The 26,056-nt window shown below is 38.8% G+C and overlaps 1 protein-coding gene across 1 annotated transcript; it reads right to left on the bottom strand.

Moving 5' to 3' along the window:
• Positions 1 to 706: 706 nt before the first annotated feature.
• LOC122644035 (cyclin-dependent kinase D-1-like) lies at positions 707 to 22,914 on the bottom strand. Its single transcript, XM_043837630.1, has 7 exons — positions 22,692 to 22,914; positions 22,044 to 22,342; positions 21,833 to 21,941; positions 21,278 to 21,403; positions 3,241 to 3,476; positions 2,860 to 3,165; positions 707 to 911 (listed from the first exon to the last, which is right to left on the bottom strand). Exons 1-7 carry the CDS (start codon positions 22,800 to 22,802, stop codon positions 857 to 859), a joined length of 1,242 nt encoding a protein of 413 aa, XP_043693565.1. The 5' UTR covers positions 22,803 to 22,914; the 3' UTR covers positions 707 to 856.
• Positions 22,915 to 26,056: the final 3,142 nt, after the last annotated feature.

The following is a 26,056-nucleotide window of genomic DNA, read 5'->3' as shown; positions in this document are numbered from 1 at the left end:
GCAATGAACAGAGAACAAAGACAGGGTATTGGGTGGGTCTCCATTGATTCCTTGCTCTCAAGCAAAAGGAGTTGGAAGCCATAAGGGAGATGAGGGGAAGAGTTGAAGAAGCAGTTGTGGCAGGCAGAGCCTTTGATATGTATTAACTTCCTGCAATGCTGTTTGCTTATTATCTCACTCATGTTTGCTGGACCTTAGAGAGTTTACTCTCTCTAGTGCTTACGTGGCTACCTCCGCTACAGCCACCTCAGTATCACGGGTTCCTCTTCTTGTCACTTTGTTGGTCACCATTAGGAATGTAATCCACATAATTAAATGCAAAGATTCTGGACATCTACACTTTGTTGGAAGCATTAAGAATTCAAAGTTCTAGCTCTAAACAGAGGGTCAGTAAAATAAGTTCCTCATAACCAATAAAAGCAGAAGAAAAGCTTTTCCAAAATTGTTTATCAGGTTTACAAAACACACTTTCCAAGCTTTGGTTTGCCAGTCACCCCAGAAACAGAATGCAACAACACAAACACATGAAACTGCAGATATTCCCAACTCCAAACAGAAATTCTATCCTTTTACTTGTACCTCGATTTATGGCATTAATGGAAACAAAACCCTAAATAGCTTGATCCCGAATGTGCTAGTATACAATTCCGCAAGAATTATTAAAAAAATTGACTCCAAATATTTTAGCTACTCTCCAAAAGTTGAATAGCAGCAGAGCACATACTCCACTCGGTCTCATTTCCACCACCGGTTCACAGTTTTCCAATGATGGAGACAGAAAAAAAACTTGGAACCATTAACATGTGAAATAACTGATGCATCCTCAGTCCAAACTATGGCATGGATCATTCCTCCTTCAGGATGTAGGAAATTCAAGATCTAATTTTCTCTTTAAATGCGTTCTATCAGCACTGCCAGGGTGAGAAGAATAAAAAATCAATATGCATACAGTAGATTTACATCAATGCAACATTCTATTTAAGAGACACACTTAGGATTCAGAATGCATTCTAGACCCAAAATCTATTCCAAGAATGCATACCTAACACAGCCTAAGTGAGGCTGATGCATAATAAAAACCAACAGTTGCATTACTTCAGCAATCAGTATCAACCAAATGGCTTATCATGGATTATGCACAATATAGCGTGTTCTTCAGAATTTATTTGGATGTTCTTTGGGTCGACTAGTCAGCTTCTAAACGACAAGTCTTTCAGAATTGGAGAGAGAAACGAGGAATGGAAGGATGATATAGGATTGGTGGAATTTCACAGGCATTAAACGTTGCTGAAAAACTAAGAGGCCGTTTGTTTGACGGGTACTTGGGTGGGTGGGAGAATTGGGGTGGAAAAATGCTGACGTGGCACCTCAAAATCCCACCCCAACCTTGTTTGGTTAAGCTGAGGTGGTGAACTTAACAAAAGCTCGGGGAACAATATTAAATGAGTTGCCTGCTGACGTGGCACTAGAAAATCCAACCCCTATCCTATCCAAAGTCCCACCAGATTTTCATGGGAAAAGTAAATATCCCACCCTTGTTTCCCATTCCACCACACTAGGGGACCCAATCCCGCAACATTCCCACCCCATCCTCCCCGTCAAACAAATGGCTCCTAATTGAAATTTACTCCTCGGGGCTCTAGTCATCATGGAATTAAATCTTGGTCGAAACTGACTGAAATCTCCATAGTTGTCTCAGTTTCAGGTCTGGTCAAAACGAAACACATGATTGAGATCCAAGTTTCCACCCTAGGTTTCAACCCAAGGAGGCCAAGGGTCGAAACTCAATGTCGGAACCTCGAAAACGAGATCCGACACATATCGGTTTCGGGCTTGACCGAAACGGGCCTCGAAACTGAGATTTAGAAGCTTGATATTCATTCCGAAGCTTTAGGGCTTCGGGTAGAGCCAGAGTGAGGACTTTGGCGATTGTGTTGTATACTAGACTGTAAAAAAAGAAAAAGGGGATTTAATGCAGCTTGATAACGCCTTTGTTTTGGATAAAAAATTTCACGGGTTCAAATCCTGTCATCCCTACCAATTACTTCTCTGGGCAATAACGATGGATCAATTGAGTGGGATAACATAGCTTGATGCAAAAACCTATTCGAAACAAACCTTTTCACTAAAGTTATCACTAAGAATCGAACATAACCACAGATATTTAATATGGAGTCAATGGGTGTGAGATGTTTTCAGAGTAAGATTAACCATAAAACTCTCACTCTCCTGTCTTCTTCGTCCATAGATATAAATGTAGGCATAAAGGTATGGTCAAAGGCAACCACAGTGGTTGTCACACCCCTAAAGTTGGATTTATACAAATTCCAATTTCGTATTCTACAATTTAGTTCGTGCGCCCAATGGCTCTTCTTCTGTTTTGTTGTAGCTGAAGAATGTTCACGCACGAACAAACAAAGAAAACAAGGTTTAAATTTGTAAAAATCCAATTTTGTATTCAGTAGCGAGGAGGCTGAGGTGAATTATCGGCCGGAGCAAAGGAGTCCTTTTATTCAGAGACTGGTTTCAATAATCCCTGAATGTTTTTCCCCTTATTCTTGACCCTAACATAGAGATTTGATTGGGTGGTTATGGTCAGCCAATTGGGGGCCATTGCTTAAAGCAATGGTAAAAAATTTGGTCTGCCAGCGAAAATCCCAAGTTCGAGTCTTGAGGATGACCAGAGTTGGCACGGACCCCTCCTATATGTGGGACCAGCACTGGATAATGGCCCTTTTGGATTAGGTTCAGCCAATGGCTGGAATTGCATGTCTTCTACAAGAGATGAATTAGATCAACCATAATCCTGAACCGAAAGCTATATGTAATGGAGATAAAAAGATGGATTTTTTACATTACCTGTTCAGTGTTGGTCTGGGAGGAGGTCTTGATCCAAAAACAGAAAAATCTATCGACATTGGCATAGTTTCACTCCTTCCTGAAATCCCATCTGTTGCTTCATTTGCATGGTGATCACCTTTATCAGTTTGATATGTATTTCCATCAAGCCCCTCACGTTGGACCATGACTCTCCTTGATTTTCTCGGGGGAGATAAGACAATTGGACCATCATGTGGATTATAATCTGAAGGCTTAGATTCTCCCTTACGGGCAGGCCATGGAAGCAGAGCTGGTTTTGTTGGTGCAGGTATAGATGAAAAATACCTAAATGAGAAAACAGGTTTGAGAACAGAGTATCAACCAGAATCATCACCCTTTGAATACTCCCAAGAAACAAACCTGTGCTCCAATGCCTGCTGAACAGAAATTCTTGCTTTTGGGTCATAGGTGAACATCTTTGATAATAGATCTAGAGTATCGTCACTTGCCACTGGAAACAATGTGTGCAATGGAGGAGCAGGAACAAATTGGTATTCTACATAATCTGGAAGGTAAATCATGTCAGGCCACTGGGAAGCCTTTGGGGTCCCAAAAGCTGCAAAGATCTTTCCTAATTGATCAATATCACTTGACCCCTGCAATCAAAACATCATCAAACCCATTCAACCTTTGATGAGTTAAAGAATGATGTCAGAAATGACTACTTGGATTTATGCACACCCAGGCAGGAAATACATGAGAACAATCCACATTAAACTTTGACATGCATTAACACATGTAAAGACACAACACAATAAGATAAACGCAAACATTTATAGATTTGAAAGAATACTCTGCAATAATTTCAGAGGGACAGATGTCGCATCAAGGTACAATTCCTACTGTAAGTGCAATTGAGGCATAGATTCTAATGCCATGAAGAGCTACAGTGTAAATCAAAGCTGCATAACTGGACCAAAAACATAATACAAGACTTCAGAGGCTTCTTATCATCTCTTCAATTCTGACACTAGGACAAATAATGTTTCACGAGTAAGACAGAAGAATAAACAAGAAGCCATTTTTCTCCAGACCAAACTTTAAAAGCTTATAAGTTCAAACTAGGAATCAACTTAAAACCATCTGCCACACTAAATGCTTATTGAGATATTTGAAAGACTATTAAATGCATGGGAACCAAACGAAGTTGTCAGCACTATGCCCCACCATACAAACTGAAAATCTGGAAATCAGAACCCCCTAAGAGGCCAGCTGCAAGCCACTCTCCTCATACAATGAAAGGGAAATTGAAAAGAAAAAGGAGAAAGACTTCACATCTATGGAAGTGGTAGGCCCTACCATGTTGCATATTTCACGAGAGTTGGAAGAAGATATAAACCATAGCTACATAATCCAATATCACCATCATCTCATAAAAATAAGTCATAAAAATTCTAGGTCATCATTAGGTAATAACTTGAGGAGAAATCAGAGATCATCAAACCCTTATCCACCCAAGTAGTAAAATTTACAAACTCAAGAGAGGCAGGTAGCATGGGAGCCCCTCGCAAACAAGAATCTTGAAAGAAAGGATTCAAGTTAGATCCAATATAAATATATTTGAATTCATCCGATCAGATCCAGATGAACTCATATTGGAATCAGACATCTTTTTCCTAATCAATATCAAAGTAATGCATCAAACTAGGAGACTCCGAGTCTGTTGATCATGATTTCTACGCAAATATAACAAGGACAATTTCCTAGATCTACTAGATAAGAAAAAATATTACAAAACAAGTAGGTTTGGCGTAGACGGAAAGTTCAGATCCATAATATAGAGATCAGATCTAGTTTATAGGGAGGTTAGGGATAGGATAAAGGGAGAAGACAAGGTTTCAAGATCAGATTCAGATCTTGGATGAAGAGAGAAGTTGCAGGCTGTTGGGAGGTGAACAGTAAACTTCAAAACACACCACGGTTTTAAGGGATAGGTGAGGGAAGGGGGCGGGTGTATTGTGAAAGGGATGAGGACTAAAAGTGGTTAGGTTTAAGGGTTGTAAGGCCTTTAAAGGAATGGAAGATGAAAGGTTAAGTTGAGTTGCAGGTTTAATGGAGATGGGTTGGAGGTTGAAGAAGATGTAAAGGAGATTAATGCAAGAGTCGACCTCGAACCAGGGAAACCAGTGGTAGATCGATTGCAGCTAGGATCAACACGATAAGGAACAAATTAAATAACTAAAACTCTCCTTTTTTATTGTTGTTTTCTATTACATATGAATGGAGAACTTAAAGCATAAGAAGAAAGGAGAAGAAGATAAAGACAAGAAGGGGGTAAGGAATGGCTCTCTCAGCCTGGGTCTCTCACCCACATATATCTCAGCTATTGAAACATGGAATTTCTCCCATAACCGATGGCAAGCTTGGTTACAAATTCTATTCTCCAATTCTGATCCTGACAATAGGGGGCTATTAATAGCTTAGGCAAGCTTACAAAATAGAAGGTAGAAAATAGAAACTTCCTATAAAAGAAACTAACTGAAAATATAAATTAGGAAATAGAAACTACTAAACCTAGCAACCAGTGACAATGGCAACTTATTGAAAACAAAAAACTAACTAGAATTACGAAGGCTTATATTTCAGCCTTCTAAAACAAAAGGAAGGACACTAATAAGAGATATGAAACACGATAGGGGGAGTCCCCCTATCGTGGTTTCCTTTATTAGTTTATGTCTTTAATTGTTAGTTTCCTAGTCTAAGTAAGTTTCTTGTTTTAGGTTTTAGGCTTAACTAGGTAAGAGTTATATTCCTTTTGTAATTCTATTTTGGCCTAATATAAATATATGTTGGCTGGTACGGTAGAATAAACATTCTATCGTATAGCCTTTTCTCCCATTGTTCTCTAATCTTCTTCGTCTCTTTCTATCTTCTCACTGGTTACAGGTTCTGGGATTCTTTACATGGTATCAGAGCTGTTGTAACCAATATTAATTCTCTCCATCATAGCTGTTTTGAGAGTCGTTTTAAGTTTTTGGTTTGAAGGAAACCCTAGTTCATAAAAGAAGAAGAAGAAGAACTAGGGTTTCGTATGATGAATCATACATGTTTGGTTTGAAGGTTTGTTGGTCGTGGTGTTTATTCTGCCACATGGATTGTCTGGTTTCTAGTAATGATTTTGGGTGTTCTGAAATCGCTGAATATGGTAGTCGATTGTTGATGGCGTTTTGATATTGTTGAAACCCCTTCTATTTGATGTTGAAGGGTTCATTGGTTCTTCGATTATTGCGGTCCCTGTTATGGTTTTTGATATTTGTTGGTTCGAAGGTTTGGTCGATGGAGTATATGCTGTCTCCTGGAGTCAATTGCTGCTTTGTTTGCTTATCTGGGTATTGATTTGCTGAATCTATTTGCACTTGTAGTGCTCCTATCGATGCTGATGTTGCTGCCTGCGATTCAAATTTCATATTTGATTTGTATCGTTGCATCTGGTATATTGTTGGGATTTGCTTCTCTTTCTAATCGACTTCTACTTGATATGGCTTCGACTATTGATGGCCTACCTTCGAGAATCGATTTTCTGCTTTGATTGCTGCTGTCGATTTGTTTCTGTTTCCCTGTTTTCGACTGCTAGTCTACGAAGGAAGAAGACCCATCCCTGGTTTTTTGAGGAATCTGCTTCTCTTTTCTCGCAAATGGGGTGCTGATTGCGCGAAGAGGAGATCCGATATTTCAGAATGGGTTTCCTTTTATGAGTTGGTATCGATTTGAACTACCAGAGCCTTCTGAAGTGATATTGGTATGATCGATTCCCAGGTTCCGCCTCTGGTTCAAACTGAAGATGGGAGACCACTGCTATTCTTCGATTTTCAGGTTTTTTTTATTACGAATGGGTTTCTTTTTGAGTTGGTTTTCCTGCCATATTTTTGCTTTGCTGGTTCCGTGACTGTCAAGGAGAAGAAGTATCCTTATGTCCATATCTTTTTAAAGTTAGTTTTCCTCTTTAGCCCCTCACTTCTTAGTTTTCCTCTTTAGCCCCTCACTTCTTTACTTAATCTCCTTATGTCCATATTTTACCATGCCTTCCAAGTATGTCCCCCATCTATAAATATTAATTCCCTCTATGTCCTTTGCTTTCATATATCATTTGACCCTCCACTATTTGGTTAATTACAGCTAAGCCATTCCTTACCATTCTGCCATTCCACTATTTATCTACCCAAGAGCCACTTGAAAATTCTGGTTAATTACCAGATTACCACTACTTCCTTGTACTTGTGTTTGACCTCTCTTAAGTGGATCAATAGTTGGGTTTTAAGATTGGGATTACATTGGGATTGATAGATTACTTACAAATTTGCCATTATCTTGCTTTGGTGGACCCCAGATCGCATTGGTTTGGATTTTTAGTTGCTATCGTGAGGGGTGTTTCTCTTATTGGCAATTATATGTGGCTGCTCTTGATTGAAGATTATTGGGATCTTATTTGTTATGGGATGATATTTATTACTGCTATGTATTGGTGGAATATTCTCTGAATTATTTGTTTAAGTGTAATGCTACATGTGAAGGGGAGATTGAAGATGTCTACTGCAAGCAATTTTATCCAAGACCTTTTTTTTCCGTGTTCGGGACTTGATTATTTGTTGGAGTGCCTTCCTCGAGATGGACTTTTGTGTAGCCACTGGAGCTACACTTATATGGATTTTTGTGTAGCCACTGGAGCTGCACTTTTATGGATTTTCGTGTAGCCACTGGAGCTGCACTTTTATGGACCTTTGTGTAGTCATTGGAGCTGCACTTTTATGGGATTTTGTGTAACCATGGAGTTGCACACTTTTATGGGATTTTGTGTAACCATTGGAGTTGCACTTTTATTTGTCTTTGTTTGAGTTGGTTACTAGTTGCATTTTGTTACCTTCATTGGAAGTGATGTGTGATGTAGCCGTTGGGTGCTACATTTTGTTGTCTTCCTTGGGAACAGCTTTTGGTGTTGGCGTGATGTTGTTGCTGATTGGATTTGTTTGGGTTGCTATTGTTGATGGATTAATGATAATTGATTGAAGTGCTACTTTGAGCTCACTGGCGTCTATGACCTCATGCGTTCAAGACTGGTGCTGCCTTTCATATCTGTTCTTGTAGGTCCAAGCTGGAGCTTTCTTCTGATATGTGTATACTCCAGCTTGAGGGGGAGTGTTAAGAGATATGTAACACGATAGGGGGAGTCCCCCTATCTTGGTTTCCTTTATTAGTTTATGTCTTTAATTGTTAGTTTCCTAATCTAAGTACGTTTCTTGTTTTAGGTTTTAAGCTTAACTAGGTAAGAGTTATATTCCTTTTGTATTTCTATTTTGGTCTAATATAAATATATGTTGGCTAGTACGGTAGAATAAACATTCTATCGTATAGCCTTTTCTCCCATTGTTCTCTAATCTTCTTCATCTCTTTCTATCTTCTCACTAGTCACAGGTTCTGGGATTCTTTACACACTAAAATAGAAACTAAATAAATTAGAAAGTCTTCAAAGTTGCATTCACTCTCCACCAGCTTGTCCTTATTTGCCCCCAAATCATTGTTCATGTGAACAGTAACTTTTTGTTTTAAATTTCTATCTTGGTCTCTTATCTTCTGCATGCTTCTCTCTAGGCTGGGGTTGCCTTAGGTGATGCTCCATCGAACCAACAAAAACCTGCCACGTCATCAGACCAAGCTGCCTCTCACAACAGTCGAATCCCACAACCTTGCTGGGCTGGTTTGGGGGCTTGTTCATGCAGGTACATATTAACTTGTCATCTACATCACTAGGCCGTGTACCAAGTATGCCCTCCAATAAAGCCTATTGGAGGGCAAGGATCCATGTAAAAGACCCCATTTAGCTGCAATTCTCCTAACTTGCTGGGTTGTACCTCCTTCCTCTTAGTTTCATCTTTCATTTGTCATTTGCCATTTCTCATTTCTCATCCCATTTCCCATCCCCCTTTTTTTTGTGTAGACCTCATTTTTCCGTACATTGTTTTAATTGGATCCATGTAGCAAACCCCCATTAAGTTGGGATAAGGTTGAGTTTGCTGTTGTTGTTGTTATGCTTTCAACACTGTACTTGGCATATATCGTTAACATTTTCATGTGTATTTTTTGTGTATCTTGCGTCTCTCCGATACGATACGATATGATACATCTCTTAAATCCCTTTTCTGATACGATATCGATACTTTAAACCTTGCCCGCCACCAATCGTCTTCCTTGTCTGAAGGTTCTGAAAGACACAATAGGAAGGATTAAAAATAATAGAACAATTAACAACTTTAGTAAGTTTACCGACAGATAAAAGACTTAATGGTAAACAGGGAACATGAAGAACATATGACAATGTCATGGAAGATGTAGGAAAAACAATGCCATGACCTGTCACTTGAGTAGGAACCATCAACAAGAATAACTAGAGAATGTCGATGAAGGTTAAAGGATGAAAATAAATTGGTCTTACCAGTTACATGAGAAGAAGCTCCAGAGTCAATGATCCAGGGAGGAGTAGTAGTGAATAAAGCAGTATTACCTGTATGGGTTAGATTGGTTGTGGAAGTAGTAGCTGCCTCAAGTTGTTGTAGTCGTTTGAGAATCTGATTGTAGTCATCACGGGGCACAGAAACATTGGATGAAGATGCAGATGATGTGTCTCCAGTAGATGCTTGCTCAGTAGTACGGTCAGTCATAGCAGTGTTAATCAATTCGTTAGCCCATTCAGGACGTCCATGTTTGGCCCAACATGTCTCTATAGTATGGTTTTGCTTCCCCACAATAAGAACAATGACGAGAACCTTTATCAACAGTTTGTCCACCGGTGCCACGACCACTAGGTCCACGGCCTCTACGCTGACCATGGCCTCGTCCAAATGAACCACGGCCTCTACTAGCAGTAAAGGCAGAACTTTCATTGAGAGGTGGTGAAGTATCCACCTTGGAGGCAATATATGTAATGTTGAAGACAGAGAGAATGTCTCATTCAGAGAGGGTACCTTTTCACAAGCCAGGAGCTGACTTTTGACTGATTGATAATCATGATGCAATCCAGCTAGGAACCTGACATCATGAAATTCAGCACGCTGAAGCTTTAGTTGGTCTAGATCAGTGGTGAGTGCTTGGTGCACCTGAAGTTCTTTAATGATCCCTTTGTAACCACTGAAATATTCATTCAATGACTTATCACCTTGTTTGCAATTGAATATTTTCTCATACAATTCATAAGTACGAGAAATATTTTCCTCCTGGGAAAAGTTTTCTTTCAAATCATTGCACACACTTTGCAATAGTCTGAAACATGACATTAGCTGCAATGGTAGGATCAATACTATTCCAAACCAAATCTTAAGTGTAGAACTTTCACGCATCCAATCCTCATGGGAAAATAACCCTCTCCAATTCCCTAAAGTTGTGCAGTGCGGCAGTGCTAGGTGGAGATGCCGACACGTGGCAGCTCGGACATCCAATGGTCCGAGCTCATTGACTTATGTTGAGCTCAAACCGTTGGATATCCGAGCTGCCAGGTGTCGATATCTCCACCTAGCACTGCCACACTGCACAACTTTAGGAATTGGAGAGGATTAAAATCCATCCTCATGTGCTGTGATAGAAGCAGAATATTTGATATCAACTTTAGAAGGATCTTTCAGTTAGGTATTTCATCTTGCCTTTGGCATGAATATAGACAAGAACAACTTGAGACCAAAGCATATAGTTGGATACACCATTCAATTTAATGTTGGTGATTTGAACATGAATAGAATCCATTGGAGTCTTGGAATCAGCCATCATGCAAGTAGGTAGTACAGGTATCAAAGGAATCATCAACCAAAACAATAATGTAACAATGGGAGTTGAGCTCAGCAGTAAAAAATTGAGATAGCAGCAGCAGTGTTCTCCCGAAAAATAGAGAAGCTTTCACCCTCAAATTTGAGTGATTTACGGTAACAGATAATTAGTAGGTCAAAAAGACCTAATCCCATAGTTCAAAATCTTGGCAAGATCTCGAATATCTCGAGAATCTCGAGCTCCTCGAGATGAGATTATATATGAAACTTAAAACCTGCAGTTTTTCGAAAATTTCGACGAAATCTCGAAAATCTCAGATATCTTGACCTGCTTGAGAAGAAACTACTCTTGTTTCTTCCCGACCACTATGATGTGGCATTCATATGTCATGCAGACAGAAGACAATGCACGTCTGTTCTGGTTACCAGCGGTACAAGCCAAGTCCACGTCTTCCAGATTCTCACCCTCCCACATCACATGATAAGTTACTCCTTTTAATCCCATTTTTTCCAATATTGCCCCTCCCTAGCTCCCTTTTAACGTGACACTCTCCCTTCTTATCTTCTTCTAGATTCCCATCATACCCTTTCTCTAGTCTACTTTGGTAAACCTTTAAGATTCTTTTAATTACAAACCTGCCCATGGACCCTTTTATGTTCAAATTTAAAGTGTATTTGCCCAATGGAAAGCTTGCTATGTTATTTAATGATGAAGGGCAAAGCACCAATTTTGTCTCACGATCTGTGGTAGAGATGTTATCCAAGAACGACCAGATCATTATTCACTATGAGGATTATGTATTCGTCGAATTTTCCGTTTCTTATTATTGTGATGGTGCTCATTGTGAAGTATTTGAATCTCCTCAGCGTGTTATTAAATTGGGTCGCGAATGGCTAGAAGAAAGAAAAAGCATCATTGATCGTGATGGAAACTTGTGCACCCTACATCCTTCTCGCATGCCCCAGACATTCATTCTTCATGGGTTAGTTGATAATTTTTGTTCCAGGCCAAAAGAGGCAGCACCAATTATAAAGCCTCAACCAGAGCTGCCAAAAGTGGTGGCAACAGAAGATGTACAGATCGTGGATCAAGTAACGACGGATTCTAGTGTAGTGAAAGCAATTCCACATCATGAGTTCGTTCTTCCCCACGATTTTCCAGACATGGATGCACCCCCAAAGCTTCATAATTTGGATTTTCTTCAAGTTGCAGACATGGAACCGATAACCCCTGCTCGTGAGCTTTTATTTCTACCATTCTACAAAACTCGAGGTCGAGTTTTTTCTCAACACCGGGGGAATTGATGCAGATACACTACCTTGGACCGACCCAAACCCAGTTGGGTATCCAAACCAAGATGAACCGGTTCCCAACCATGTTTTGGTTGAGTAGGATATTTAGAATTTATTTTATTTGGGAAAGATATGTAATCTTTTATTTTTGGGGTAGCTATTAGACTAATGGGGAAATTTCCAATCTGAGTTATATTGAGTTTCTATTTTAGTTAGTCTAAGTTTTATGAAGTAAGTAGGAGTCTTTTATTTCTCTTTGTATATGACGTAATTCCCCATCGTTGGAGACAGATTTGAAGAATGAATTGAGTTCATGGTTTGAGTAGCATGAGGGCTGTGTGCGTGTGCACTCTTCTTCCCCCCCCCCTTCTTCTAATGCGATTTCTTCTCTCCCCTGCAACTCTAATTCTTCTATTATTCACTCTTTGAAGCCCACCATAGCAGATCCCCCCTGGGTCTGCATTAAGAGGTCAGATTTTTTCACCTAAAAACAGAGCAGTTGCAGGTGAGGAGTTGTTTGGTTGAAGAAGATCAAAAAAGAAATTATCACCAATGCTTGGATCGAGTCTTCCTCTGAACGACTATAATCTTCTCCAAGAACAGCAAAATCAGATGGTGATTCAGTAGGCTGTTGCAGCCAGCATAGAATGATATGTAACCAGTAGAAAAACATCTGATCTTTAACTCGATAAAACTTGTCAAACAGTGCAGTAGATATAATAGTTTTGCTTCACATATTAATAACTAGGGTAGGTTGAAGTAGCAGGCAGCTTTATGGTAGCTGCAACCAATATCAAGAATGCCTGAAGGAGAGAACTATGAACTAGAAGATGAGAGATAAACCAGAGATCAGTTCTGCTCTGATACCACGTAACGAAATCAGAGGAGAACACCAGCAAAGAAAACCGAGTGAGGAGACAGCATGAGAGAATAAGAATCGATGGGTTGCTCCCCCTCTCAACTCTTAACTATATTGTAAACATTAGTACAATAGGCTTTCCTATTCAGAGTAGGAAAGAGAAATCGAGTCCTAGAATTACAACTCAACTAGGAGACTAAATAAATAGAAAAGAAAATAGAAGTAGATGAGATAAGGGAGATATAGACATCGAGAGAGAGAGAGAGAGAGAGAGAGAGAGCCGAGAAATAGAGAGAGATCCATGATAGGAAGGATTCCTATCATGGTTTACATAATCATGACTTTAACAAATAAAATAAAAAATGTGAAAAGCATTTAAAAATGCAACAACTCAAGAATAGATGGAACCTTCTGAAAGCCATGTGGGTTGCAAGGGTGTATTTGAAAAATAGAACTAGAGGTTGGGGGTGGAACCCGTCTTTAGAAACAGTGGATCCACCTAGTGAAGAACATTGGAATGCTTTCATAAAGGTATTAACTCAACACATAGCTTATCGAACTTAAATTTTTAGTTAAAGGTTAAATAATTTTAGATAATTATGTAACAAAAACATATCCACGGGAAGCACTTAAAGAATGCCCTCTTGCATAATGAAGATGAACTACGGTGCAATATATGGAACACACTAAAATGCATCAATTCCACTTGCAAAACAAGTACCATATAGACCTGATTAAAAAAAATGAAGTTATCCAAAATCTATGTGCTGCATGTTCATTTGACATGTGCTTCACTTTCCTTTGGGCTGGTTGGGAAGGCAAGACACATGACAACCGAATATTACAGGAAGCCATTAACACTCCTCGTTTGAATTTCCCTCATCCGCCATCATGTGATCTTTATATTCTAATTCTTGTAGTTGTTATTAAAATTTTTATATGCGAGTTGAACCTGTTGAAAATTTAACTGCTAGTTTTAATTTTGTAAGAAAATACAATCTTGTTGATTCTGGATAAACACATGCATGGGTATATGGCTCCTTTCAAAATGTTCGATATCATCAACAGGATTTTAAGCGTAGACAACCACAAGGTGTAGAGGAGCTAATTTAATTTTACACTCTCATCTTTAAGGACCTTTATTGAGCGATCTTTTGACATCTTAAAGAAGTGTTTTCCCATTTTAAAAATGATGCCTCCATTTAGTTTCAAGACACAAGTTTTGATTGTGCTTGCATGCATAGCCATACACAATTTTATTAGAAAACAAGTGGTATGATATAGAGGAGATATCAGATGAGTTCTTGAACCTGTTGGACCAGCAGAAGTCCACCCAAACATGATGACGAACATGAGTATGATAGTGATAGTGATGATGATGAGATCATATATTGCAAATGTGGTAAATCGTACACAACAATGGGAAGCATATCGAAAATGAATTGCACATCAAATTGAAGAAGCTTACCATGATTGATGATGAACAATTGTGTCAATTGTGTGTTTATAAATTTCATTTAACTTTTTGATATGGTTTTCTTAAAGACCATATTGATGAGCTTATGTTTCTTAATTGAAATTTTACTTTGGTATGACAATTAAAAAAAAACTTATCGATGGAGTCGCATTTTTATAATTTCTTATTAATTTAACAATTGGAGGTACCTGTATTGTATAATTTGCAGTAGATCTCACCGTCATGTGGGTCCCTATGTTCAAATCATGGTACAAGATCTCGGCGATGATCTCAAAAATATCTTGGTTTCGTGGCCTAGCGAGTCAAGACCACAGATGATATAGAAAAAATGCAAGATCTCGGTTCTTTGCTGAGTTTTATTTATAATTCCTCGCAGAGATCGCTTTCAAGTCTGGGCTTCTAGGGTTTAGATCGCTCTAGAGCAAGGATGTATATATATATATATACACACGTCGAGAGAGAGAGAGAAAGAGAGAGAATAGAGTGATAGAGATTGTACCATAGTTGTCACGGCGTCATGGCGATCCAAGTCGGTGGAGGGGTGTCTGATCGATATATCGACACGTCACCCGCCATGGCGATCATGTCGACCATGGCAGAATTGTTATTAAATCCAAATTTGAATGGCAAAGTTGAATGGCAAACTAGTAGATAAATCAAGATTTATAAGAGCAATGGCAGAATTGTAATTAATCTGAAGTTGTAAAGGAGTGGCAGAACTGTAATTTAATGGAATTAAAGAGAAAATTGAATGGGTTACACAGAATAGCAATAGAGAATATAAGGGGTTTTATATAAATAATATAAGTTGTCCTTACTTGCAATTTTAAAGACTTAATGTCTTCTTCAACCTTGCAATAACACGATAGAAAGAGAGGCAGAGAGGTGGTGAACTGGAGTAGTTCCAGCAGAGGAAACTCCTTATGAAGACGATTCTCCCTGCAATTTCTGGAACAAAATCGCAGCACCAAGGTCTGCAGATCCCAACGAGAAATAGCCCCAAAATTCTACTGGCAACCGAATGGTGAGATCTGAAATCAGATCTGGCGGATGTCTTAGTGGCAGGTTACTAAACCAAGGCTAAAATAGGAGATTTTGGGAAGCAGGGAGTGGGTCTAAGGTTGGGTAAGAAACAAAAAATTACAGAAGAAGAAATCGAAGAGGGAAAGAGAGACCGGACGCCATGGCATAGGTCGATATGCACAGACCTCCAGTGCCAGGACGCCATGGCGACAATATGGCAACGCCATGACAACTATGGATTGTACCAATCGGCAGTCTGCAGTCGTGTAGTCCCAACATATATATATATATATATATATATATATATATATATATATATATATATATATATATATTATTAGTACAAGGCCGGGCACAACCCAGCCCTGCCAAGGCGATGAAAGTAGTAAACCCAGCCAAACCCTATGTTAAACCCAAGCCCAGCCTGGCCCTATCCGGGTTCATGGTGGGCTCAGGCTGGCCGGGTTTTTTTTGACACCCCTAGTTAACTGTGTAGTTTTTATATGTGATACAATGTCCACCGATCTTTGGATTGACGGAGGCCAATTTATTTTTCTATATAATAAAATAATTTTCTTGCAAAAAACATATGGTCTATTGATGAGGTGGATTACAAGAACAGGGAGAAGAATAAAGACGAGACACAACGGCAGAATTTGGGATTTAAAGAAGAAAAAGAATTAAAGAGAGAGAAACCACATAGAAGAAAGGGTGGGGGGGAAGAAGAAGAAGAATATTCAGAATTCTTTTTTTTCCCTATTGCATCATTCATCCCCCTCAAAGAGGCTGCAGTAGCCCTTTTAAAGAAAACAAATGTCTACATACTTCTTGTGGGGTGGTTATAACCATAGTTCGAGAACTCGCGAGATCTCGACGAGTTTCTTGGTTTTTTGAGAAACCGAGACGAGATGGGATACGATAAAAAATAATACAAGATCTCGGATCTCGAATCGAGATCTCGGGTTGACCCATGGAAATGACCCATCTGCTATGTATTTACTTACCTAACTCGACAGAACTCGACATATCTCAGCGAGATCTCAGGTTGACCCATGGAAATGACCCATCTACTATGTATTTACTTACCTAACTCGACAGAACTCTTATATGCTTGCTGTGGAGCACTATATGCAACATTACAACAACACTATGTCATGGGAAGACTATGTGATACTAGTGAGGACTGAATACTTGATTCAAAGTCATTTTATGTGATGATAGTTGTAACACTGTTAAACAGCTTGATGTATCACTTTAACATTTCTAATTCTTATTTAAGTTGTTTAGCTATTACTTGAATGTTTTGCTTGCTTTCTATTACTAAATTATGTGTAGAATAGGGTATTTTAGTACGTCATCGCCTACCAACATATGGTCTGAATTGAAACTCATATTTGGACTTTGTTTTTGCAAAATCTGATAGTGCCATTGTGTTTAAATGGCCTAAAATAGGCTGAATACCAAGTTTTAGACCCAAACTAGGTCTAAAACCCACCGAGTCGAGGCTTTGAGTCGGAAAAAAAAATGCACCAACTCGGCGAGATCTTGACTCGACTCGGTTTTTCCAAGAGCCGAGTTGGTACCGAGACCTAAGTTTTAGTACCTTGGTTATAACTGCCCCCCACACTACCAACCACCAAAAAAAGAAAACCGAAATACATGCCAAAAAAAAAAAAGAAACTGCTCTTATACAATAAACTGAAATAAAACTAACTACACTGCAATAACTGAAATAAAAACTAAATGCAGGGTTGGTAGGGCTTGGGCCTCCCTTGGAGTATCTAATTGGACCTGGGCTAGGACTAGTAGGAGCAGCCCCCAAATATCCTGCATCAACTCTCCCTTGCTTTAAAAAAAACTCGACCTTGAGTTTGGATAAACCCGGGAAACCAGTCATGTGATGTCCATCCATGCTGTTCAAAAGCTCCAGGTATTCACGATAAGAGGAGATGAAATCTTGAAACCGCCCGTCCTCTCAATAATGATGAGTGGAATGTTGAATTACTATTGCAGCATCTCCAGCGTTGTTCGTCATTCCAACTTGGGACAAGATTGAATAATATGGAATGATTGGTTGTTGCAATCGTGTGGGTAAAAGGGTTCAATGGATGTTAAGATAAGGTAGTTGTATATGCGTATTTTGGAGTTCTAGTTTGGGGTTTCCAAAACAGGGAAGGGAACAAGATAAGAGAAATTAGATAGGAGATGAAAGATAAGAGGGGAAGAGAGAATAAAAGGGAGATGAATCCAAGAGAGAGGTGGTGAGGAAAGCTTTAGCCACGCAATAAAAGAAGAAGAAAAAAAAAAGAGAGAGATCCATCCAGGTCGGGCTCTGATACCAAAAATGATGGGGAGGATTACAAGAACAGCGAGAAAAAGAAAGACGAGATGTAGTAGCAATATTTGATATTTAAAGAGGAATAAGAATTAAACAAAGAGAAACCCGATAGAAGAAGGGGAGGGCGAAGAAGAAGATTCAGAATTCTGTTTTTTCCTCTATTCCATCATTCATCCCCCTCAAAGAGGCTGCAATAGCCCTTTTAAAGAAAATAAATGTCTACATACATGCTGTGGGGTGGTTATAACTGCCCACCACACTACCACTAAAAATGAAAACATAAATACATGCAAAAAAAAGAAACTGCTTCTAAAAAATAAACTGAAATGAAAACTAAATGCAGGGCTGGCAGGGCTTGGGCTTGGGCCTGGGCCTGAGATGGTATATGATGCAATTATGCGTTAGATAAATTCGGAATTAATTTTTTTTATTTCAGCCGTAGATACAAGTAGGGTTTGAATCAAAGTTGTTTTAGTTTTACAGTCCAACTAGAATTGAAATTTTCTTTTAGGTTAAGATAGAGTCGACTCTAAGATTTCGACAAGGATTAGGATTTTAATTTCTCTTTAACCTCTTCGATTTCTTCTTCTTTAATTTTCTGTCCCTTCCCCAACCTTAGACCCACTCCCTGCTTCCCTAAATCTCCAATTTTAGCCTTGGTTTCTGAGTTATTTTTCTTTCTGGGCAGTACTACCAGATTCTGGAAAGCCATCATTGGATCCTTACACACACATCGACTGGTTCTGAGATTTGATCCACAAGTTCTTTTCTCTTGAGCGATCCATACCTGGAAGTTTCATATCCAGAAATGTCTCTTTCTGTGAGATTCAAATTTTCGAAGTACTCCACAACTAAGACATCCGCCAGATCTGATTTTCGATCTCACCAATGATTTTCGATCTCACCAGTTGCCAGCAGAATTTTGGGGCTATTTCTCATTGGGATTGGCAGACCTTGGCGCTGCAATTTTGTTCCAGAAATTGCAGGGAGAATCGTCTTTGTAAGGAGGAGTTCCTTTACTGGAACGATTCCAGTTCACCCTCTCTCTTTCTATCGTGTGTTGCAAGGTTGAAGAAGACATAATAAGTCTTGAAAATCGCAAGTAAGGACAACTCATATTATTTACATAAAACCCCCGATATTCTCTGATGCTATTCTGTTTATCCCCATTTATTTGTCTAATTCCAAGAATACCCCTCCCATTAACACGTTATTAGCCCATTCTCTTTTCTAGTTGACTCCACTAAATTACAGTTCTCCCACTCCTTTACAACTTCAGATTAATTACAATTCTGCCATTACTCTCTATAAATCTTGATTTATCTACTAGTTTGTCATTCAACTTTGGATTTGAGTTCTTCTTTTCTTGGGTGGGCCCTTAAGCAACCCAATAAGGGTTATTCCAACCCGGGTCCGCATCAGTATCCCTTCCAGTATCTAATTGGGCCTGGGCTAGGACTAGTAGGAGCAGCCCCCAAATGTCCTGCATCATATACTCATTGTTTGTAACTCAACTTTATACATGTTACACTTGTATTTATATAATCTCTCGCAGTGTCCCCCCCCCCGAATGATCGGTGCAACGGTTAGGCATCCTTAGACGAAAGAGTGGTCTTTCAAGATTGGTCATTGTGTGTCACCACCTCCCACCTATCCTACACATTCGATCAAGGTTGTCATTGGGAAGCTATAGTCAAGGACTCAAGGTGCACGGGGTCTTACTGTCTAGCCGTTGGTACTCCGCATCTTCACGGAGAATTCAATTTCACCAGGTCCATGTCGGAGACAGCAGGGCAGTCGTTACACTATTCGTGCAGATCGCTACTTATGCGACAAGGAATTTCGCTACCTTAGGACAGTTATAGTTACTGTCGTCGTTTACCGGGGCTTCCATTCAAAGCTTATAACACTTCTCCTTCCGACCTTCCAGCACCGGGTAGGTCTCTTTCTAAGTTTCTAACAATTATTAACAAACCATGTATAATTATGAATATGATGCCTAATGCATTAAATGGTTTATGGTTTGATTTCTTTTAATTCCTAATGCTTAATTAAGTTGTTTTACACCATTACTTTAATTATTTGTGGTCTAAAAATTGTGTGGAATAGCCTAGGGTAAAGCTCACCTACGCCATAGACTACCAACCTAGGTCAGAAGTCAAAGTACCATTTTGGGCTTGAATTTGTAAAAAATAATGTTTCCATTGTGTTTAGAAGGCCTAAAATAGGGAGTATGTCAAGTTTTAGGACCTATCTTGGCCATATGGCCACCGAAACCACCACCGAGTCATGACGGAAAAAAAATACACCAACTCACCGAGATCTCGACAGAACTCGGTTTCGTGAATTGGGCGAAACCGAGTTCTAAAACCTTGGTTCAAATATAGATGTACTCCCACAAAACACATCTTTAATAAAGCACTCAATGTCACATAATATATTCTGCACCAGAAAGACCAAACCTATTTTTCATTATATAATCTACTATGTCTACTAGTAACCAAACGATTATTGTTTATAATCCATAAGCTATTATCATAATTGGTTATTCAAACTAAATAGGTTATAAAAACAAATATAACTATGCCAAAGAGAGCCTTAACCAAAAATTAAAGTAGGAGTCAAACCTCAATTCCTAAGGCAAGTAGGATTTCTTAATGAATTAAAGACAAATTGTCATCATTTAGTGAAGTAAGAATAGAGAGAAGCACCAAAATAATAGATAAAGAATACCTATATTCAATAATTTCCAAGTTACAAAGAGAAGAAATTCAAAATTTTTGGACGTTGAATAATTTTTGGGCGTTGAATTACTTTTACTCCTAAAACAGCTAAATCCATCAATTAAGCTTTGAGTTATTTTGATCACTTAGGGGACATTTTATGAGACCACATAGATAAATAACAAGCACATGCATAATGTATAAATAAGCCAATTCTCATGTAACAGTGGCAATAGATGTTCCCAAACTTCTATTTTCCCTAAAAAAAATGTTAGGAAAAGTGCAATTCAAGCACTACAGAAGAATTTGAGCAAATTTGGAAGAAAAATTTAGGAAATTCTATTAGAATGCTTGTGGAAAAAATAATCAATTTGGTAACAAAATGGCATATGAGAATTCTTAAAAAAAATAAAATTTATGTCGAGATTTTTAAAATTTATTGAATTTCCTCCTAGCATAACAAACCCATAAATGAGTGAGAAGAAAAGAAAAGAAAAGAAAGCCAAAAAAAAGTAAACAAGGTAATGTGCAGAAATCCCACCAAAGAATAAATGTCCACTTAATTGCATTGGGAGTCCATTGGTTAAAGGTTTTTGAAGAGGTCAGAAATGTCCATTCAAGTCCAGATCTAATTTTTCTGCAGATCAACTAAAACAGAGATGAGAGATGGAACAATAGAAAGTTTCCCTCATAAGAATTATTCGAAGGGAACACAATAAGATTCCTAAAATGGAAAAGAAAAAATAATATAAAGTGTATGTACGAGTAAGAGAGAGAGCTGATAAACCAAAATTGAAGGTTTCTGGACAATTATTTCAAAAGAGGATGAATAACACAGTAATCAATCACAAAATATATCTAAACATTGCAAACTCATACCCCCACTAATCTGGAAAGAATTAGCAACAAATAATAGCCATGAGAACCTGGCATCACCTGTAGAAAGGGACGGCGGAGGAGAAGTTCAGCAAATATACAAGCTGCAGCCCAAACATCCACCCCAGACCCATATTGCTTAGTGCCAAACAATAATTCAGGTGCCCTATACCATCGAGCAAAAACCTACACAGGAATTGGAAGCTCTGAATTAGTGGTAACTTAAATTTTTCGAAATGACATAAATACTGAAGTATAATGAAAGAATCATGCAGGGAAAATAAGATTTATCTTTATCCTAAAAACTGTAAATTGATAAGTAAGATATAGCTACATTAATGAATCAACAAACTTACTACCAATGGCAAGATGATTTAATATTCATTACAAGATAAATTTGATAGCTCAGTGTAGTTCAATGCAGCTTTAGAGACAAATAATAACAGAAGAAATAAGCAATAGCTTTCCCGTTCCAAAGTTTGTTGATTCAGTGGCCAAGTTCTATATGGAATTCCTGAATCCACCATGCCTCAATTTTTTTCTTAACAAGATTTCAAGGAAAACTTTCCATTGTTAGGGTGCATATTGCCACAAAGGCAAATTCCATAGATATACCTGGTGGGTGAATTTGCGGTCTGGGCTTCCAAATATACGCGCCAAACCAAAGTCTGCTAGCTTAAGCTGCCCGTCAGCACCTATAAGTAAGTTATTTGGTTTCATATCCCTGTAAAACAACAAAATGTTACTATGTACCACAGATGAAAGCATGCAGGTAAGGAGCACCTAGATGATCTCAAGCCATTAACAAAGCAATTCTGAAGCATACCTGTGCAGAACCCATTTCTTGTGGCAATGGGCAAGCCCTTTTAATGTCATCTGCATGTAAGACTTGATGTCAGCAGGAGAAAGAACAATATTCCTATCTCGAATGACGGCTTCAAGGTCACTCTCCATGAACTCAAACACAAGGTGAAGGTTTCCCTTGTGAGGGAAAGCATCGATCAACTTAATTATATTGGGATCCTTGAGCTCTTTAAGCAGTTTAATCTCCCTAAGAGCAGTAAAATTTACACCCTCCTTGTACTTCCCCAGCCGGATTTTCTTAATGGCAACTGTCTGCCCTGTCTGCACAGACCGAACATAAGCCATGAGTCAAAAACCAAATGTACATTATAGCTTTAATTGTAAAGGATCTCATTCTTCCTTTCTCCTCTTTTGTTTTTTTCCCCCCCGAGTAAAGACAGAATCTGTGTTTGTTTTGTTATTGGAGAGAAATGTATGTGCAGATTTCGTTCAGTTCAACAAGTCTGTTAAACTATAAGGACAACTATAACAAATAGAAGCAAAAAAAAAAAAAAAAAACCTCAGGAGCTGCAAGAACTTTTTCCACAGGACCGCATATCTTCTTTTAAATGGTCCAGAACCCCAAATTAAAGCCACAAGATAACTGGAAACAAAGAAAGCTAGTCATCACCTTGGTATCAATGGCCTTGTAAACAACACCATAGGTACCTTCACCAAGAACCTCACGCTTCAGGTATCGATCTGCAACTTTCTTAATAAGCAGCCTATCAACCTCTGACATGGTCGCTGATAAAATTTGGCCGTACAAACAGAGAAGTGACTGATTTAAGCATCTTCGGAAGAGTTCATTCAGTTATCTTGAAGCCGATTAATTCAGTATGTTGAGGTCCTCTATTCTTCAGCCAGCTTTCCGTGCTCCTGCTTCAAGAACAGCAAGATATAATTAACCTCATAACTACAACAAAATATAAATGTAAGCTATTTCCTGTTTCCATTACATTCTCCCCAATACCATTTACTCCCCAAACAACAAACATACACAATAAAATTTATCCTAAAGCCTAATTTAGACAAAATGAGGATAACCCACAAAAGTTCAAGAGAACAATCAAGAAGAGCAAAAAGGAAGAGCCACAAGGGAGAAAGTCCTAGGTAATTAAAGATACCCAGGTAAGAAAAGGATAGCATGGGGCAGTTTAAATAAATAACCGCGCTCATCTACTCTGTTTTCTTCTTGCGATTAGGCTCTGTGATAAAAGGAAGCACAAAGCAGTATGGAAATGCAACTGGATCATATGGTCGCTGTCTAGTTCAGAGAGAGATTGGGTTTCAGGCCTTATTTTAATATAAAATAAGCACAAAGTATAGATGTTAACTCACTGGTTTGCTGAAAATCGAATTTCTAAAGAAAATTTTGAAAGTGCTCTAATGGCGGACAGATCTCCGTCCTTCCTCTTTCTCCTAGTCCTTCCTCTCTTTTTCTCCTTCTCTTCTTCTTTTCTTTCTTCCTCTCTTCCTCTTTTCCACGATCTCTGCCTCTTGTTCTCTTTCACGATCTCTGTGATCTCTGTCCTTCTCTCTCTTTGCACAATTTCTTGATATATCTCTCTCACGTTTCTCTTTTTTTTTTTTTTTAGAATGGCTGGATTCTCAAACCTCTCTCTCACAGCTCTGATCTTCCTCTATCCTTTTCCCCCGATTCTGTAGTAGGTGAAGGCAAAAAGAGAATCTATTGGGCACAAGGTTCCTATGAAACAAATAAAAAGGTCGGCAGCAACTCAAGAGTTCTCCTAATCTTGGGCTCTTAAATTCCAGCTTATCAGAAATCTTAAAGATCACAGAATTTGTAGATGGATACTGTTTTTCATCGCATGCTTCTTCTAATAGCAGTCGAACTCTAAGATGAATTATATGGTTCCCCAGTAGATAAAACCAATAAAACCGCAAGGTTCCCAACAGTCCACTAGAGATTCCTTAAACTCTCCTTTAGATTCCACGCAACAAGAAGTCTTCACGCACAATAAAACTCCACACTGGAATCGGATATAGCCAAATTAGCCAGGTATAGATTTAAAAAGAACACCTGGATTTCAGATTTTGCGCAAGCTTCTAAGAATTATTCTACCACTAGGACTCCTACTTCCATTTACACTCCTTGTTGTAGCCGAACCTGAAGAATCCTTGTAACCATTGACTTCTTCCAAATCTTGGACAACAAGACACGTGAAATCCATTTACACTCAGTCCAACAATGTGGCTTCCAAATCGAATTTAATTGTTAGCCCATACAAGCCACCAACCATCCTTTTCTTTCTTTTTCTTTTTTTTTAACTCCATAAGATTATGCAATCCCATATTAAATGTATTTCTCAAAAACGAAACTGCTGAAACTATAAGCTTCATTATATGTGATGACATTATATAAGTGTTTGATGACTCCAATATGACATCATATAAGATCTAGTACAGTAGTCCATGGTTGATCTCAAGTGCTCTAATGGAAGCTGACCTCATCATCCATAAGCCGAATCATATGGAACTAAATTATATTCTTGGCTGAACCACAAATGAACCAGTATATCAAACTGTTGGAACCGCTTCCTCTAAAAGGCTAACCTTATATGGATAAATAATTTTTTAACACCTGCCCACTCCCAAGGGGACTCGATACCGTGACCCCTGCCTGCTTTGATACCATGTTAACAGAACACGATGGGATGTAATGCTTAGTGTGATCATTACTCGCTCAAGCATTACATCCCATTGTGTTCTGTTATACCATGCTGGAACCGCTTCCTCTAAAAGGCCGACCTTGTAGGAAAGGGAGGAAACAATATGTAATCGAGCATGAAATTGTTCAGACTTTTGAACCAATTCTGATTCCAATCAGATCCGAATTGGCCTGAATAAGTCTGATCGAACTATTTTAAGCTATTTTATAGTGAAAATAGAATTAGAATCGAGAATCGGCTCATGGATCGATCCGATTCAAGGTCAATTACAAAGAAAAAGACTATGAATTGGCTGATTCAGATCCAATTCAATCGGTCTGATTCTAATTCACGCAATATTTATTAGGAACGATAGAAATCGGGATTGGTGTTAGCCGATTCATTGATCCAATTCCCAATTCTTAAAAACCCCAATGTCAGGTGTATGGATTGATCCATTTATCCTATCCATATCGATATCAGGCATATGAGCATGCAGAGGGGCATTTAACAGGAATGAATATCTTTATTTAATGGGAGGTGAGGTATTTTTATTGCTCCATTTCCTGCCCGCTCCATTTCGCCAAGTTCCTCTAATAGAGGGGGGTGGATCCCATCCGGGCAATGTGTTCGGACAGGGGTAGGGTGGTCATTTCCGCCCCCTCTAGTAGAGGAACTTGGGGAAATGGACCTGCCCAGGAAATGGAGCAGATAAAGGTCCGAAAGGTGAGGCCATCATTTTGTGTTCCTTGTGTGGGTGTATGCGCCACGTAGCCTGACAGCCTTCTTGAAGGCAAAATCTTCAGCCCAATACAACCAATCCATATCATTAGCGATATCAGTTGAGATGAATATCAATCCCGGTACCGTTTTCAAAACCATTGATATTGGTGCAAGGATCAATCACTGTCCATCTGATATGGGTCAGTTGTATCAATCCATAATCCATATAAGGCGGATTCAAGTTTTAAAAAAAAAATAAAAAAACACTTGTTTTCAATCTATCTATATGAATCAATGGGAAAAGAATCCTCTCCAATTCCCCGATGGTGTAGTGTAGTGTAGTGCAGTTCAGGCTGGAGAGGTCGACACCTGGCAGACGGAACATCCAACGGTGCCGAGCTTGAGAAAAAAAAAACTTGATCAGTGAGCTCGGACTATTGGATGTCACGCCTACTAAGTGTCAACCTCTCCACCCTGAACTACACCGTACTGCACCATTGGGGAATTGGAGAGGATTTAAATCCATGAATCAATAGTTGATATACGTGCACGAGAGAGTTTCCTATCAACTTCGTCAAATTTTCATTTGGCAAAAAGTTTC

This window comes from Telopea speciosissima, chromosome 10 (genome assembly GCF_018873765.1).
Source record: "Telopea speciosissima isolate NSW1024214 ecotype Mountain lineage chromosome 10, Tspe_v1, whole genome shotgun sequence".
Lineage (NCBI taxonomy): Eukaryota > Viridiplantae > Streptophyta > Magnoliopsida > Proteales > Proteaceae > Telopea > Telopea speciosissima.
Note: the sequence above shows the minus strand (reverse complement) of the source record. Positions and strands in the feature narration are given on the sequence as shown.

Coding starts and splice junctions, on each gene's coding strand:
- LOC122644035 (XM_043837630.1), bottom strand. CDS start 22,802: ATGTCAGAGGTTGATAGGCTGCTTATTAAGAAAGTTGCAGATCGATAC. Junction 21,942..22,043: donor AAGAAATGGGTTCTGCACAG/GTATGCTTCAGA, acceptor GTTGTTTTACAG/GGATATGAAACCAAATAACT. Junction 3,166..3,240: donor CAGCAGGCATTGGAGCACAG/GTTTGTTTCTTG, acceptor TTTCTCATTTAG/GTATTTTTCATCTATACCTG.